Genomic DNA, 17,356 nt, shown 5'->3' with positions numbered 1-17,356 from the left:
TGGACACCTATCTTCTTCATGCACACACCATACATATCACATAGGTATCACATTCGGTAGTATCCATATCCGAATCCTAAAACCGCATTGTCAGTACCTGAACTGGACCTCCCTGATCCTGGTGCTGCCAGTCCTGAATCCATAGTCACTGATCCTTTTGTGGCCAGCTGCCAAACTGTTTCCCGATAACTGCGAGTGTGAACAAGACACTTTTCTTCAAGATCCAAGTTGTCAGTCTGTCTTCAAATCCTGCTCGGAAGTGACTCCAGTTACATCTCCTCATCCAGCAAATCCGACCTCTTGGGATTGGCAGCTGCAGTACTGAAGTCTGCCTGGGAATGTTACCTGGTGGTTACCTGCAGACCAGTCTGTCTTCACCATCAGGAGCTCCTGGTAGCCGCTTAGCTATGCCTCTTCCTAGGCAGACTTGACCCCGTGGCACAGTGATCATCAACCAGTAAAATAGTGAAGGCCAGAGCAAAGCCGGACCCCCCCCGACGTGGGCGGAGGCCGGTATGACAATGGGTGGGTGAGTTAAGGGGGTATTCATAAGGGGGACAGATTAATGGGGCCGTTTATAAGGTAGGGTTGTGTCTCGCCACTTCCCACTCTCCAGGGTGGAATTCGGTCCCCACAACGCTTACCATGTCGGAGGTAGACCAGCTGCTGGAGAGCTTGAGGGCTGCTGCTGCATCCCAGCCCCATGGATGGCTTCAAGAACAAGTTTCCAGTATCCTTGCAGCGTCGGGGGGGGGGGGACCAGCGGGTGATGCTGCTGCACGCGAGCGGCGTCCTCGCTGCGTGAGGCCTTTGTAGAGGCTGTCACCCGACAGAGGTGCAGGTGCCCCTCCAGGGACACTAAAGGCCAGGCGCCATTGAATTCCCATGCCAGTCCGGGTCCAGCGGCGTCGGCGGTGTCCAGGCCTTCATCTCGTGGCGGTCAGGGGTGGAGCCTACACGCCCCAGGCTTTCTGGGAGTCCTGAAGGCATCAGGGGGCGCCGCGGTGTTGCTTCAACTGTATGGCCTGCCTCGGTCTCCAGGGAACTCGGAACGGACCGCTGGGAAGGATCTGCTGCGGCATGGATTCACCCTGATGAGGTGGTTTCGGCCTGATCCTTATCAGCAGCGGCCTGCATTACTGCCACAGGGGCATCAAGGATGACATCGGCTACTGGTGCACAGGGGGTTGCAGACAGCGAGTTGTGTGCTGCAGACAGGCCAGCGCAGGCACAGCCTGTGGGTCCAGTTCAGCAGCTTGGGTCTTCTGCTTCCCTGCTGGATCGTTTCCCTGGGATGCCTGGAATCTCTAGGGTGCTGGCATCTGGTCTGGCGTCTCTGAATGTCCCGACGAGCGGGATCTTCATATTTGATGATCATCTGGATTCCACTTCTCTGGCTGGAGGGGTCACAGCCCCCTTGCAGCCTGGTGAGTATAACTCCATGTGTTTTGCGTCTCAACTTTTTGTGGGGTCCCCAAGTTTAGGTGCTAGTCAGGGCATTGAGGTAGCTGCTAGGGGTGATTTGGTGGTTTCAGGTAATTTGGCAGGTGCGTCCGTAGGGGAGGTTTTGTCAAGTGTGCGGGATTTACTTTGTCGGTTTGTGAGGGGGGGTATGTTGTGAGTTCATTTTCCCCTTCACCATTGAGGTCTGACGAACTCCCTCTTCTGGTGAAGGAAGGTAGTGAGGCTGATTACCAAGCACCTGAGCAGGACGTTGATGACTGGGTGACGGGAATTGCTGACTGGATATAAGGCAGCCGACGCCCTTCTGCCTTGCTGGTGATTTCTCTGAGGGATTCTAGGAGACCAGTCTGATTCCTGCTCCTCAAAAGCTAAGTTTTCTGCTCTGCTTTTTGCATTTGTGTTTTGGTTTTGTTTTGCCTTGTTTTTCTGGATTTCTGCCATTCCCTGCTGGGGTGAGCTGAATTCCTTTTTGCTCTGTCTTCAGAAAATACCTGAGTACTGATATAGTCTTTTTGAAGCCTAGCGTCTTTAGGGCTCTTTTCCCTATCAGTCTGTTGGCTCATGTTTTGATAGGGTTTTGGCGGATTGCAGACAGCAGCTTTTCTATCCTGTCCTATTTAGTTAGCTTGGGCCCCTTCATTTGCTCAGCCTATCTTTCTATCTGTGTTAGTGTTTTTTCATCTTCACCGTCATTATATGTTGGGGGCTGCCTATTGCTTTGGGGTCTGCTCTGGGGCAGTTTAGATTTCCCTTTCTGTCGTTAAGCTATTTAGTTCTCCGGCTGTGATCGAGGGGTCTAGGGCACTGTAGGAACCCCCCACGGCTACTGCTAGTTGTTGTTAGGTTCAGGGGTCTGCAATCCGATAGCTGCCAACTTCTCTGGTTTTCTGGACTTAGCTAGTATTTGTTTTTGCCTCCTACGGTGACTCATTCATAACAGGGGTATTAGCGTCGTGGCATTTATTGGCATGGATGGTCCCGTCAGTCGAGCGGGGGGGGGTTTGGCCGAAAAGGCCATTGGATGTTTCGGGTAGTCTTCTCATCCTGGTATCTGTGTCAGTGCAGACAGAAAAGGAAAAGGAATGCCGGATTCATTTGGGTAGGGCTCAAGGGAAGGTGTATGTGTGCTTTGAGGGGCCTTTAGGGGCACATTTAAAAAAATAAGCGCGTGAAAAGATATGGAAAGATGAATATGTGAAGATCTTTTCCTTGCTTTCTTTGGAAAAATTTAATATAGATAAAGGTAAAAAGGATGAGAGTAAGAAAGAAGAAGAGAAGCGTAGGTGGCGTTTGATCCCCCAGACGTTTGTCAATTGGCTACAGGCTTTTGCCATTCTTGCAAGCGTTATTGGTGGAGAAGGCGCCGGAGAATTGCTCCCCCATTTTCTGTTACATGGATTCTATTGGTGAGGCACATAGGTCTTATGGTGGACAGGCATGGCTCTGGTACGATGAGCAGTTCAGGCAACGGAAGGCGATAAGGCCGGCGATTAGATGGGACCAAAAAGACATAGGCCTGTGGTTGAGAATTATGGCGGCTAATAGATCTGGGAATTCCTTTCAGGGGGGCCGGATATGCCGGCCACGCCAGTAGTCAGTATTCCGCTTCAGGGGTTGGAAGTCAGGCGGAAACACAAAAAACGGGTTTATGTTGGCAGTTTAACGACAGCCAGAGTAAATTTGGAGCCAATTGTAAGTTTAAATACCTCTGCTCCCATTGCAACGGTTCCTCACTTGGGACTGTCAAATGCTTCAAAAAAGGCAAAACCAAGTCAGGGGGGGGCTAATTCCCAAGGGGATGACTCCAGTGAGGGTGAAAAGGATGGTATCTATCTAAATAGATACCCTGTTAGAGAAAAGGCGGCATTGTTGTTTTTCGGTTTCACAGTTTGTTTTACGGTTCCTCCTACACCTTTTGTTATATCTAGAGTTCTTAAGAACCTGTGTTCAGCGATGGAGCATGGGGATGTGGTGTCTGAAAAGCTGGTGAAGGAGGTCACGTTGCGCCGCATGGCGGGTCCTTTTAGTTCTCCTCCATTTGAGGGCTTAGTGGTTTCGCCTTTGAGGGTGCTGCCCAAGAAAGAGCCGAATAAGTTTCGGCTCATTCATCATCTATCTTTCCCTCGGGGCATGTCGGTGAACAATGGCATTGATCCCGAGCTCTGCTCAGTGGTTTACACCTCTTTTGATGAGGCACTAAGGTGGGTCACTATATGTGGAAAAGGGGACCTTATGGCAAAGACAGATATCAAATCTGCTTTTCGGCTGTTGCCAGTTGACCCAGATAGTTCAAAGTTATTGAGTTGTTATTGGAATGGGAGTTTTATGTTGATCTTTGCTTGCCTATGGGCTGTTCATTGTCATGTGCATACTTTGAGGCTTTTAGTTCATTTTTTGGAACGGGTTGTGCGTGATGTTTCTGGTTTTGATTCAGTGATCCATTATTTGGACGATTTTTTTATGTGTAGGCCCAGGTGAGACGTCACGCTGTCAGAACATTTTGAGGACATTGGAGTGGGTAATGGGGCATTTTGGCGTGTCGTTGGCCCCCAATAAGACGGAAGGCCCAAGTACTTGTTTGCGGTTTTTGGGTATTGTCATTGACATGGTCACTTGGGAATGCCGATTACCGGAAGAAAAAGTCGTTGCATTGCGGAGGGAAGTTGCTAGGGCGCACCGTTTAAAGAAATTGTCTTTAAGGGACTTAGTCATTGCTCGGGATTATTCCAATGGGGCGAGTTTTTTCACGCGGGCGTTCGGGCGCCCCATCATTTTGTTCGGCTTTCTGCAGAATTCAGGGCGGACTTGGCAATGTGGCATACGTTTTTGGAACAATACAATGGTCGTTCTTTGCTCATGGAGGAGACGGTGGACAATATCTTGGAATTGTTTACTGATGAGGCAGGCGGTATCGGTTTTGGTGCATACTTTAAACGTCAATGGTGTGCAGTGCGTTAGCGCGATGATTGGTTTTCTTCCGGTTTAGTTCGGAATATTGCCTTGTTAGAGATATTTCCCATCTTGGTGGCTGTTAATTTGTGGAAACGGGAGTTTCCAAATAGGCGGGTCCGTTTTAATTGTGATAATAAGGGGGTGGTGTGTGCTATTAACAGCATCTCGGCATTATCGCCTTCGGTGGTTCAGGTGCTTCGCCAGTTGGTTCTGACTTGTTTGTCCTTAAATTCTCAGGTGAAGATTCAGAGACTGGGAGTTCTGTGGAAACTGTTTGGGTAAGAATACAAGGACAGAACAATGGATAGGACACCATTTTAGGCATTTACTACAGGCTGCCTGTGCAAGCTGAAGATATGGATGAACTCTTTATGCATCAAATGGCCAAGTTCTCCAAAAAATATGACATAGTTGTCATGATTTCAACTATCCAGACATTTGTTGGGAATCGTAAAAGTGGCTGGGACCCTAGGAGGTAGCGACCATGCTATTTTAGAATTTTGGATAATTAGAGGAGGAAGACCTGTGAAGACTCAGACATCAAGGTTAGATTTCAGAAAGGCAGATTTGAAGGGATCCAATGGCTGGATATCCTTTAGGACAAAAATGTCCAGGAAGGATGGGAAATCTTGAAAAATGAAATTTTCAATGCACAATTGTTAGTTCCAAAAAGAGGGAAGAATAGGATGCATTTAAGTAAACCAGGATGGATGAACACAAAACTTAAGCACATGCTAAAAAGGAAGAATATAATGCTGTCTGCAAATCTCGCAGGGCACAAATTAGATTATCTAAATCTGACAATGAAATGAGGCTTGCAAGAGACGTCAAAAGCAATAATAAAGGATTTGGGGGATATGTCAAAAGTAAAAGAAAATTCAAAGATGCTATAGGATTTTTTCAGGATGAAAATGATTAAATGGTAAGACAGGATGTTGAGAAGGCCGAACTTTTAAATTCCTATTTTGCATCAGTTTTCTCTCAAAAAGGAAATGTAACATCAACTGTTCTTCACTGTCCTATTAAGGGAATAGAAGAAACCAGGATATCTATAAACAGAAATATAGTGAGTTAACACTAAGCTAACCTAAATGAATTCAAGTCTTCAGGTCCAGATGAATTACACCCCAGAGTACTGAAGGAGATAGCAGAAGAAATTTTTGAACCCCTCTCCATAATCTTTGAAAATTCTTGGAGAACAGGAGAAGTCCCAGAAGACTGGAGAAGAGCAAATGTTCCTATCTTCAAAAAGGAGAAGGTGGACCCAGGCAACTATAGGCCGGTGAGTCTGACTTCTATACCAGGAAAGATCTTTAAACAAATCATTAAACAACATGTATGTAAGTACCTGGATAAGAATGAAGTGAGTCAACATGGGTTTGTAACTAAAAAGTCATGTCAGACTAACTTAATTTCCTTCTATGACAGAATCACTGATTGGGTGGATCAGGGAAATGCTGTAAATATAGTATATCTTGACTTCAGCAAAGCATTTGACAAAGTATCTCACACAATCCTTATTGAAAAAATGGCTAAGTATGGAATGGACAAGACAACTGTTAGGTGGATTCATAACTGGCTTAGTGATTGGATCCAAAGAGTGGTCGCAAATGGCTGCACATCCAGTTGGAGGAATGTCTCTGGGTCCTGTATTATTCAACATCTTTATCAACGATTTAGATGAAGGAATTGAGGGTAAACTGATTAAATTTGCTGATGACACAAGCTAGGAGAGATAGCTAATACTAGAGAAGAGAGCGAGAGGATTCTAAAAGATATAAATAAACTGGAGAAGTGGGCAGCAACTAACAGAATGGTTTTTAACAGGGAGAAATGCAAAGTACTACATCTGGGCAATAAAAATGAAAAAAGCATATACAGAATGGGAGGAATAGGACTAAGCAACAGCACATGTGAAAAAGACTTGGGTATACTAATAGATCACAGACTGAATATGAGTCAATGGACAAAGGAGTTGCCCCAAAGTATCAACCTGGAGGACCGTGGACAACAAACAACCTTCATAAGAAGACCGGCCCTCCAAGAGGTTTCTTTTGATATAAAAATAAATTTTTATTGAACAATGTCATTAAATTAAAAAAAAAAAAAAAAAAAAAAAAAAAAGATGGCATACAGAGAAAAATAAATGCAAAACTTTGTGCGGAAAGGATACTTTTTTTGCCCTATATGTGCTGGTAAATACCAAAGCCCAAATTTTTTTTCAAATAAATACATTAATACAAGTATGGACATATGAGATCTAGAAATTACAAATCATAACTACAAGCTCAAAAACAAATTCAAAAGGACACATAACCAGGGTTCAATATCGATGCTTGTTCTGCAAATAAAAAATGCATCAGTTAATATTCATTAAATATAATAAATAGCATCTTAGGTCTTTTTACACACCATGGTCAAACATATTTGGAGAGTTCATATAAATAGAACAAATGTGACATTGCTAAATGGTATGCAAGAGGCTAGAAAAGGTGCAAATATTTACCAAATGTCCAGAGACAGTCACAAAGTACCCCCTGACGCACGTTTCGAATTCTTCCTCAGAAGGGGTGCATGCAGGCATCTATCCAGGCCCATCTTTTATACCTAAATGTGTAATTTTTTTCATACTGGCAGGTGTGTAAGAACGCGTGCCGACCCTGATGTGCGGTCCGTCATTGGAGAGACCACAATGCGCATGCCCGAAGAGTCACCAACGTTAGCGGCTGTCTGATTGGACAACAAAATACCACGTGATTAGTACAACCCGACGCTTTATCCAATGGGTGCATGTGTGAGGAGTTGATGTTAAAGGCTATCCGATTGGTTTGCTGGAACACATGTCCATCACTATGGAAACCAGCACATAACAACCTCATCAGTCGGCGCGATATCAAGTAATTCAAATGCATTTGACCAAACAGACCTGCATAAGATCCTAATGGAAGGATTGCTTAATTCAGTGGTGCAAGTGAATAGCCACCACCAATTACCATACACCACAAAAAGGACAATCCAAATCCAAACCCAATGGCATCAGTTCAAATCCAAGTAGATAAGATAAATTAAATAATAATGATATATAAATATTTTTAATAATAAAACAAATATGCCATATATTAACAGATGATGCACGCGGTCCCTCATGCAGCACCTGGATGACACATATTCAAGAATTCAAAACAGATGCCATATGGAGACATTATAAACTTATTAATGCTGCAGCCGGAAATAATCAAATATACAAAAAAAAGAAAGAGTATAATGAAAATAAAAATAAAAAATTGGCAACACAAAAATAATCTGTGGAAAAATAAAAAGTTAAGGCCTTTTCACACATCAGTTTTTTGCCTTCAGGCGCGATCCGGCTTTTTTTTGTAAAATCGGATCCGGCAAAATGCAATGCCGGATCCAGTTTTTCCCCATTGACTTGCATTAGCGCCGGATCGTGCCGGATGGCATTGCGTTTCATCCGTTTTTTGCCGGATCCGGCAACTTGTCTCATTCCGGCGTCTGGAAAAAACGGCTACTGTAACGTTTTATGTCTCCGGCGAAAAAGCCGGAAGCTCCGGATCCGGCGCTTCCAGCTTTTTGCTACAATGAAAGTCTATGGGCGCCGGAATGCGCCGGATCCAGAAAAAGACGGATCCAGCCACCGGATCCGGTTTTTTTAAGTCTGCGCATGCTCAGATCCAATTGGCCAGGCCCCAGGAACAGATATAACCTGCTAGACGGATCCAGCAAAAAAACGGATCCGTTTCTACAGTTCTCCAAAATTTATGCCAGATCCGTTTTTTCTAAAAATAGCCGGATCCTGCCTGACGGCAAATAACTGATGTGTGAATGTAGCCTAAGAATGCATTAAGTGAAATGACACAGAATATACCAAAGTGAAGGTGATATTTATTAAGATAAAGTGCAAGCATTGAGTGACCTACAAGAGGTGCACAAAATATGAAAAAGTGCTGAAAGCTGAAAAGTAGTACTTGGATAGCAGCAATAGATTCATATATATAGGAGTACACATACAAACACATAAGTATATATACATGCATACACACACGAAAAATACTTATAAAATAAGGTGCAAGCATTGAGTGAACCAAATAAAGTGCACAAAATATGAGAGTGTGCTAAAATAGAAGAAAGACAAAGTGCCTAAGTGCAAATATTTAAAGTGCCTAAATAGCAGCAGTATACTCATACATAGACGTATACGGCAATATAAAGTGTGTATATGCTTAGATAAAAAATGTGAAAAAAGTGCAATATATAAAAATCGACCTAGACATATCAACATGTGAATATATAAATACTTTTCACATATTCTATTTTCTGACCAAAGATGTGCAAAAATAATCCAAAACTGCCAAAAGATATATAAAAAAACAAGCACCGACTATTTGTACGATAGATAAACACATCCAGTTGAAAAGTCCATAAGACAATAAGTCAAAATATTCCAACATTCTGTATAGACTGGATGAATCACAAAAACTGCAGATATATGCATCAGAATTCAGAATGGAAATTGTTCCTTCAACCAAGAAATCCTTCCTCCATCAAATAGACATGACGACGGCGAGTCTTCATCTTCAGATTCACATATTGAATAGAATATCCACTGGATAAATATAAGAAAGCATGTTTCCACAATTTAGGTAGAACAAGAAATGGCCTATAAAGTAAAGGTTAAAAAAAATTATTAGAAACAAATAAAAGAAGATTTTTCACAAGAAAGGAGCATAACTCAGGTTCTCATTAAGACCTTTAGGGTGCACCGTTTCCAATTTTCAAATCCATTTTGATTCTAATTGTGATAGCATCTTTAAATCACCACCAAGATGGCTCTTTTTCACACAATCGATACCAATCACTTTCAAATATTTAGGATTACATCCATGTACAGATTTAAAATGCTTCGGGATGGGTTTCAGAGACAAAGAATCCTCCACTTTCTCAGCATTGATAATATCAAGGACGTGTTCACGAATTCTCACATGCAATCTCCTGGTGGTCAAACCAACATAAATAATATTGCAGGAACAGGTAGCATAATAAACTACATATTCCATATTGCATGTAATGTGCTGAGTTATCTGAAATTTCTTGCCACTGCTCGAGACAAATTCTGAATCCCTTCTCATATTTGGGCATGCGAGACAAGTCCCACATGGGAAAAAGCCCCACTTTGGTCCACTTGATCCAAATATATTTTGGGATACAGATCCCACATAATCACTTCACACCAAGTGGTCCCTCAGATTTTTTGTCCTGCGATAGGTAATAGAGGGTTGACCAGCAATACATCCTTTAAGTGCTGTATCCATTGTCAATAGAGACCAATGTTTAGACAGGGCCTGTCTCATTCTAAACCAATTCTCCTTAAACTTAGAGATAAATCTCGCCTGTTCTATTCCAGTTTTGACCTCATGGGGTTTAAGGAGATCTTTTCTTGGAGTACTCATGGCCCTTCGCAAGCCCCTCCTGACTGATCTTCTGCTATATCCTCTATCCAGAAATTTTCTGGATCGTTCACAAGATTGTAGGTTAAAAGAGAGATCATCAGAACAATTGCGCCTCAGTCTTAAAAATTGACCAATCGGGATGTTAACCTTGAGATGTTTCGGGTGAGCAGAGGAAGCGTGTAGCAGAGAATTAACTGCAGTACTCTTCCTAAAAATACTCGTTTGTAGACAATTTTGATTGTCCTTGAACACATGGATATCCAAAAATTCAATGGAGGTCTGACTATAATGATGAGTCAAATTAATGTTGTTGTTGTTCAATTCCAAAATGAACTCAATCAGATGACATTCAGAACCTTGCCACAAAAACAAGATGTCGTCAATGAATCTCGACCATATTAAAACCTTCTCCGAATGTTTGATGGGATTCGTCATAAAGCATTCCTGCTCCCACAGCCCCAGGAAAAGGTTTGCATAGGAGGGCGCAAAGGCCGCTCCCATGGCCGTTCCTTGGAGCTGAAGGTAGGGGGCACCCTTGAACAGGAAAAAGTTATGCTGGAGACAAAAATTCAAAAATGTGATAAGGAATTTCTTAAGTCCATCCTCAAATGTAGTGGTGGACAAAAAGAAAGACACTGCCCTGATCCCATCCATATGTTTAATAGATGTATATAGGGCTTCTACATCCAAAGAAACCAGCCACATGTCCGTATCCAGCTGTATCCTTTCAAATTTCCTTATACAGTCAGTGGAGTCTCTTAAGTAGGAGGGTAGATCTTCAACCAATGGTTTTAAATGCCAATCTATGAACTTACATAATGGTTCACACAGGCCTCCATTCCCAGATACAATGGGATGTCCAGGTGGATTTAATTCATCCTTGTGGATCTTTGGGAGCAAATATAGACAGGGAGTTTGTGGATATTCAGCTGTAAGAAATTCTTTCTCCTGTTTGTTGATAATTCCATCCACAAATGCTTCTTCCAGTAATTTCTGCAAAATAACATGAAATGAATTGGTAGGATTATAAGCCAATTTTTTATAACATTCCGTGTTCCGTGCCTGTCTAAAGGCTTCTTTCTCATACATGGTTTCCGGCCAGATCACCACATTTCCACCTTTATCTACTGGTTTAATTAGAACCCCTTTTAACTGTTTCAAATCCTTTAAAGCTTGTCTTTGCTCTGGGGTCAAATTATCATTCCGAACCCTAGATGGTATTTTAGTAAACTCATCCGACACAAGCTTAACAAAAAATCTATATTTGGATACATACTTAATGGAGGACATTTCTTGGATTTAGATTTGAAAGGTCGATTTACCATACTTGATATGTGGCGCCCCTGAGCCTCAGTTGCCACAGAGGTACTGCACCTCCTCCTGAGGTGTGGTACCCCACCATCCAGGTAAGTTGGAGACGCCTGACCACACTCCAACACCTGCACCCCACACCACAAAGTAGTGTAGCAAAGCACCTTCGGCGGCGCTCTGCTTGGAGTATAGCAAAGCACCCATTGGTGGCTACATGCTTGGAACACGAAACATGCTGGGAGGTGGGTGGAGTTAGTTTATATTACAGAGAGCGGGAAGAGTTGAGGATTGAAAAGTCAATTGGTTAGAGAGTTGGAGAGAAGATCCCCAGAGAGAGGGATGGATGGAAGTGCTGCAGCAGATCCCAGTGACTTGGGTCTGCTGGCACGGGAAAGGAAGAGAGAGATAACATAGACTGAAAGCCTGACTCTCCATAGAAAGAAAGATTAGTACGGAACATGAGGAGTAAAAGAGAACAGAGGATGTGGGTTAGAGGAGAACCCTTCCTAGAAGTTCTAAGCGCAAGGCCGGGGCCCGGTCCCCGAGGTTGTATGGATACTAATGGTCCTACAGCAGACATCGGAGGAATAGAAGTAGTGACCACTTTATTCCCACACAAGACTTGGGGGCACAACAGCAACTGGATAGTGAGCCGGGACTTAGTAGCAAGGAGTCCCCGAAGCAGGCTACAGCTGTCTGCCGTACAAGTAGAGTTCATAAGAACATCGGACAGGAGGAACTCCAGTGTAACTCAGTACTAGGAGTACTTCATTAAAGGTGCTATAAGAGGAAACGTTCAGAAATGCACATGTTGGCGGAGTGTTGGAAAGGAGTATTCCATCTGGCCTGGAGGATGACTGAGTCCGTGACCGGGAGGACACGGCACGGAAGCAGGCACCTGTTTGTACAACAGACTGTGAGTAAAGCTTTGGAACTACATGCCCTGGTGTCCTCCACTCATTCCTGCGCCAACCTGCCCAGCACTGCTACATCCCTTGCGCCAGACAGTACACAATCTACGTGTCATTTCACCTACTCTGCCCTGGGACTACAGCCCTACCTGTGGAGGGCTATAACATCCTTGCTGCACCACACCATCAGTCCCAGAGGATCTGTCTGCAGCGTCGGCTTAACATCTCCCTTGCCGAATACCACAGGTGGCGTCACGAATCACTCATAAACTTTATTCCCAACTCATCCCCCTTTTTAAATTGGGCGCCCAGGGCCACGGACCGGGTCACCGCTGCTGTGACATTCCCCTCTGAAGGACTGGCCCGGTACCGAGTACCCCACAGCCCTGGGAGGGTGACCCAGATATATCCGGCCCTTCATTTTCATACTCCAAGTCTTCAAGGGTCCTGATTACTTGTAATTCCTGTTCAGTCCAAATTGCTTCAGTAGTCGGGAGTTTGTCATGAATTTTCTTAAGAACCAATTTTTGTGCAAATAGATTCAGGTCCGTTAGTGCTGTGAATAAATCAAATCCCTGAGATGGTGAAAAAGTAAGGCTGAGACTAAGGATCTCAATCTGAGCTTGTGACAAAACTTTATCTGACAGATTAATTACCTGTAAACGATTGGTAGTCCTATTTGACTCAAAATTTCTAGATTTTTGGTGCCTTTGTTCACGGTAAGGCCCCCTCCGCTTGTTATCTCTCAGATCATATGGATGTGTCCCAAGATTATCCCTAAATCTGCTTTCAGAAGCAGCAGATGATACAGATGAGGAGACAGATTGTGTACGCTCTCTTTTTATATCATTCCATCTAAAGACTTTAGCAGTCTGATAGTCCTGCAAATCACGTTAAAATTTGTTGGTTTTCATTTCTTGTATTTTTTTTTCCCAGGTTGTGAAGGACTGATCCATATCCTTTTTAAAGGATTCCAACTGATTAACAGATAATGTCTCCTTAATTTTCTTCTGGATGTCTTCAATCTCGCTTTCGATGGCATCTATGTTCTTTTTATCAAGACCAATCAATAGGTCAATCATAACCCGAGAGCAGTTATTGCAAGCATCTTCCCATTTCTGATGAAAAATGCCATCCTCAACCTTAAATGCTGGTGTAATTTTGACCCATAGTCCCCTTGGTATCATATTTTTTGCTAAATAATTTTCAAGTGATGCCTTATTCCACTACATCTTAAATCTTTTCTTCATTAGCACCTTTGAAGAATTAATGAGATCCTGAACCCCATCATTGCCAACACGTTTCCCTGTAGTTAAATCTCCCTTAAATACAGAATTTATTTGGGATAGCCAGGTATTGTCCCTGGCTCTAATATCCATCTTGGGCACAAAAAAATGTGAAAAAATATAAAACACAGCACAATTACAATGGACAAAGGAGTTGCCCCAAAGTATCAACACGGAGGGCCGTGGACAACAAACAACCTACATAAGAAGACAGGCCCTCCAAGAGGTTTCCTTTCATATAAAAATACATTTTTATTGAACAATGTCATTTAAATATGTAAATAAAAAAAAGGGATGATGACATACAGAGAAAAATAAATGCAAATCTTTGTGCGGAAAGGATACTTTTTTTGCCCTATATGTGCTGGTAAATACTAAAGCCCCCCAAATTTTTCCAATAAATACAATAATACAAGTATGGACATATGACATCTAGAAATTACAAATCATAACTACGAGCTCAAAAACAAATCCAAAAGGACACATAACCAGGGTTCAATATTGATGCATGTTCTGCAAATAAAAAATGCACCAGTTAATATTCATTAAATATAATAAATAGCATCTTAGTTCTTTTTCCACACCATGGTCAAACATATTTGGAGAGTCCATATAAATAGAACAAATGTGACATTGCTGGATGGTATACAAGAGGCTAGAAAAAGGTACAAATATTTACCAAATGTCCAGAGACCGTCATAAAGTACCCCCTGACACGCGTTTCGAATTCTCTCAGAAGGGGTGCATGCAGGCATCCATCCAGGCCCATCTTTTATACCTAAATGTGTAATTTATTCATACTGGCAGGTGTGTAAGAACGCCGCGCATGCCGACCCTGATGTGCGGTCCGCCATTGGAGAGATCTCAATGCGCATGCCAGAAGCGTCACCAACATTAGCGGCTGTCTGATTGGACAACCAAATACCACGTGATTTATACAACCCGACGCTTTATCAAATGGGTGCATGCGTGAGGAGTTGATGTTAAAGGCTATCCAATTGGTTGGCTGGAACACGTGTCCATCACTATGGAAACCAGCACATAACAACCTCATCAGTTAAAGCATATACAGAATGGGAGAAATAGGACTAAGCAACAGCACATGTGAAAAAGACTTGGGTATACTAATAGATCACAGACTGAATATAAGTCAACAGTGTGATGCAGCAGCAAAAAAGGCAAATGCAATTCTAGGATGTATTAACAGAAGCATACAGTCTAGATCACATGAAGTCATTATTGCGCTCTACTCCTCTTTGGTCAGACCTCATCTGGATTACTGTGTCCAGTTTTGGGTACCACATTTTAAAAAAAGACATCAACAAACTGGAGCAAGTTCAGAAAAGAGCGACCAGAATGGTGACCGGTCTGCAAACCCTGTCTTATGAGGAAAGGTTGCAGGATTTGGGAATGTTTAGCTTGCAGAAGAGAAGACTGAGAGGAGACTTAATAGCTGTCTACAAATATCTCAAGGGCTGTCATATTGTAGAAGTATCATCTTTATTCTCATTTGCACAAGGAAAGACTAGAAGCAGTGGGATGAAACTGAATGAGAGGAGTCACAGATTAGATATTAGAAAAAACTTTTTGACAGAGTAATCAATGAGTGGAATAGGCTGCCACGAAAAGTGGTGAGCTTCTCCTTCAATAGAAGTCTTCAAACAGAGGCTGGACAGACATCTGTCTGGGATGATTTAGCGAATCCTGCTTTTGCGCAGGGGTGGACCAAATGGCCCAGGAGGTCCCTTCCAACTCTACGATTCTATGACTCTTTGATCCACGTGCCTGGGGTTAAGAATGAGATTGCTGATTCTCTCTCTCATTCACAGTGGGACCGTTTTTGTGCATTAGCTCTGGAGGCGGAGACCAAGGGACTGGAATGCCCAGAGGCATTCTGGAGTGTGGTATCCGTGACGATGAATCATTGATCAGGGCCTCGTTAGCCTCTAAGACTTGGGCTGCGTATCAGGCAGTATGGTATTCTTGGGAGGGTTTGTTGGCTGTTAACACGGGTTCGGTGTCTCCAGAACATCAAGTAGGCATCCTGCTTTCATCGATGTGGCGCGGGTCCGAAGCGGGTTGGTCTTCAGCAAAGGTATCGCCCATGATGGCCACCCTCGCTTTTGGTTTCAGAATGAGGGGTCAGGTGGATTTAACTAAATCTTTTCTAATCGGAATAGCGGTGAAGGGTTTTAGGAGAAATAGGAGTCATGGGGATAGGAGGCGTCCTATCACTTTTGGTCTTTTGGAAAGGTTGGGGGGTTTTAGTTTCATGTTGCAGTTCTTTCTTCGAAGTCTGTCTTTTTAGGTTGGCTTTTCCCTTTGCATTCTTTGGGGCTCTCAGGGTAGGTGAGCTGGTAACCCCTAGCAAAAACTCTTTTGGTGGTCTTTTGGCCAGAGACGTGGTGAACACTGAGCTTGGGGTGGAATTTTGGTTACGTAGGTCAAAAACAGACCAGGAAGGAAAGGGCTCATTGGTGATTTTAGGCCCAGTTCAGGACTTCTTAATGTGTCCGGTTGCCTGTTTATTATGCTTTTGCGCTTGGAAAAAGGGGTCGACGATTTTTGGTTGGCTGATGGGGTTCATTTGAATGGGGTGGGCAGTGATATCTGGGCGCTTGGTTTGCAGGAGGGCATCGAAAGGGCCATAGCTTTTCGTTGTGGGGGGTCTTGGGCCTTTGAGGTGTTCCAAGGCCCGCGTTGCAGTGGTTGGGGGGGGAGTCCTTGGAGTCGGTTTAAAAATTGATACGGGGATCCATGGGCTAAGTGGTCGAATCCCCAGTATGTTGGGAGTGAACATTTGGTATACTTGCGGTTATGGTGCTCCCGAGCCAGTGGGGTAACACTTGGGGGTAAATAATTTGGTGGTTGTTCACTTCATTCTTGTATTCACCAGATTTTTCTGAGCTTCAAGGACTCCTCCCAGCGGGTTAAAATATTATTTATTCTGAGAGTTTTATTGATTTGTTATTTAAATAAAAGGCTGCTATGGCCATAATTATTCCAAAGAAATTCGGTGTCAGCCTTTCTTTATTTAAAGAGGTTGAAATGGTGGTGGGGGTGGTTGCATCCCCGCAGGAATTCACCAATACCAGTGTCAATGTTTTATACTGGTGTAATGAGAACGGTGGAAATGACAGGATTAGACCTGATCATAAATGTGACTTCTTCACCTGTCTGTGACTTTTACAATATTTGTTTCAGGGTGAAGATCTGTTCCATAGTAATACTACAGAGACATTTGTGAGGGGTGATGAGCTGTGTAATGAGGAGATTCCTCCTGATAGCAGCACAGGTGAGTAGTAACCTCAAACTTCCCAGAAGTCAGATTCTTTTGAGCCACTGAATGCTACAATTGTGCTGTTTTTTTTTTGTTTTTTTTCCTTTTAGTGTGACACAAATTTTGAAAACTTTTTTACATATGTATTTGTAGTGGTAAAATTGAAATGCCGTATACTATTCTTACAACAGGGAAAAATGAAATCCATGGTTGATGACCACAAATGTGGTTTCTGCACACAATCACAGGCCACAGGAGTCACTTCAACTCCATTTTCCTTTTTGGCAAATATGTTACCAAAGCGTCCATCTGCCTAATTAAAGCTTAGCGCTTATTTCCATATATTAAAATAGCATTACATAGTCGCCTACAGAAAATCGCAAAAAAATAAAAGTAATGGCAATGGGCCAAGATAATATGTGGCAGAAGCAACGACGCATTGGTTACCGCTGTTGGCAGTGATCATGATGAAATACAGATATTAGCAGGGTACCTGGCAGCATTGGAAGAAAATCTTTAGGGGATCGGTAAGGTAAGTGTGCTGCATTTTATTATTTTGATAATACATGCAGCAACAGCTCTGTTCCGAGGGCTGGCGGCAGTGCCGGGTGTTGATGCGAGAGACTCGAGAGAGTTTCTTGCATCACACATGGTAGTGTGATCCCAGCCTTATAGTGATGTTGA

The 17,356-nt window shown here is 43.1% G+C and overlaps 1 protein-coding gene across 3 annotated transcripts in view; it reads left to right on the top strand.

Annotated features, from left to right (window-relative positions):
* LOC141051195 (uncharacterized) overlaps positions 1-17,356 on the top strand; it is a 364,030-nt gene that overhangs the window by 265,270 nt on the left and 81,404 nt on the right. For all 3 annotated transcript variants that reach the window (XM_073548061.1, XM_073548060.1, XM_073548059.1), the window contains exon 26: positions 16,597-16,687. In XM_073548061.1, coding sequence (XP_073404162.1) covers positions 16,597-16,687 — 91 coding nt within the window. The remainder of the gene's footprint in view (positions 1-16,596; positions 16,688-17,356) is intronic.

This window comes from Dendrobates tinctorius, unplaced genomic scaffold (assembly GCF_039654945.1).
Source record: "Dendrobates tinctorius isolate UK_male_01 unplaced genomic scaffold, ASM3965494v1 ptg000155l, whole genome shotgun sequence".
Taxonomy (NCBI): Eukaryota; Metazoa; Chordata; class Amphibia; order Anura; family Dendrobatidae; genus Dendrobates; species Dendrobates tinctorius.
The sequence above is the reverse complement of the archived record's forward strand: the minus strand, read 5'-3'. Positions and strand labels throughout refer to the sequence as shown.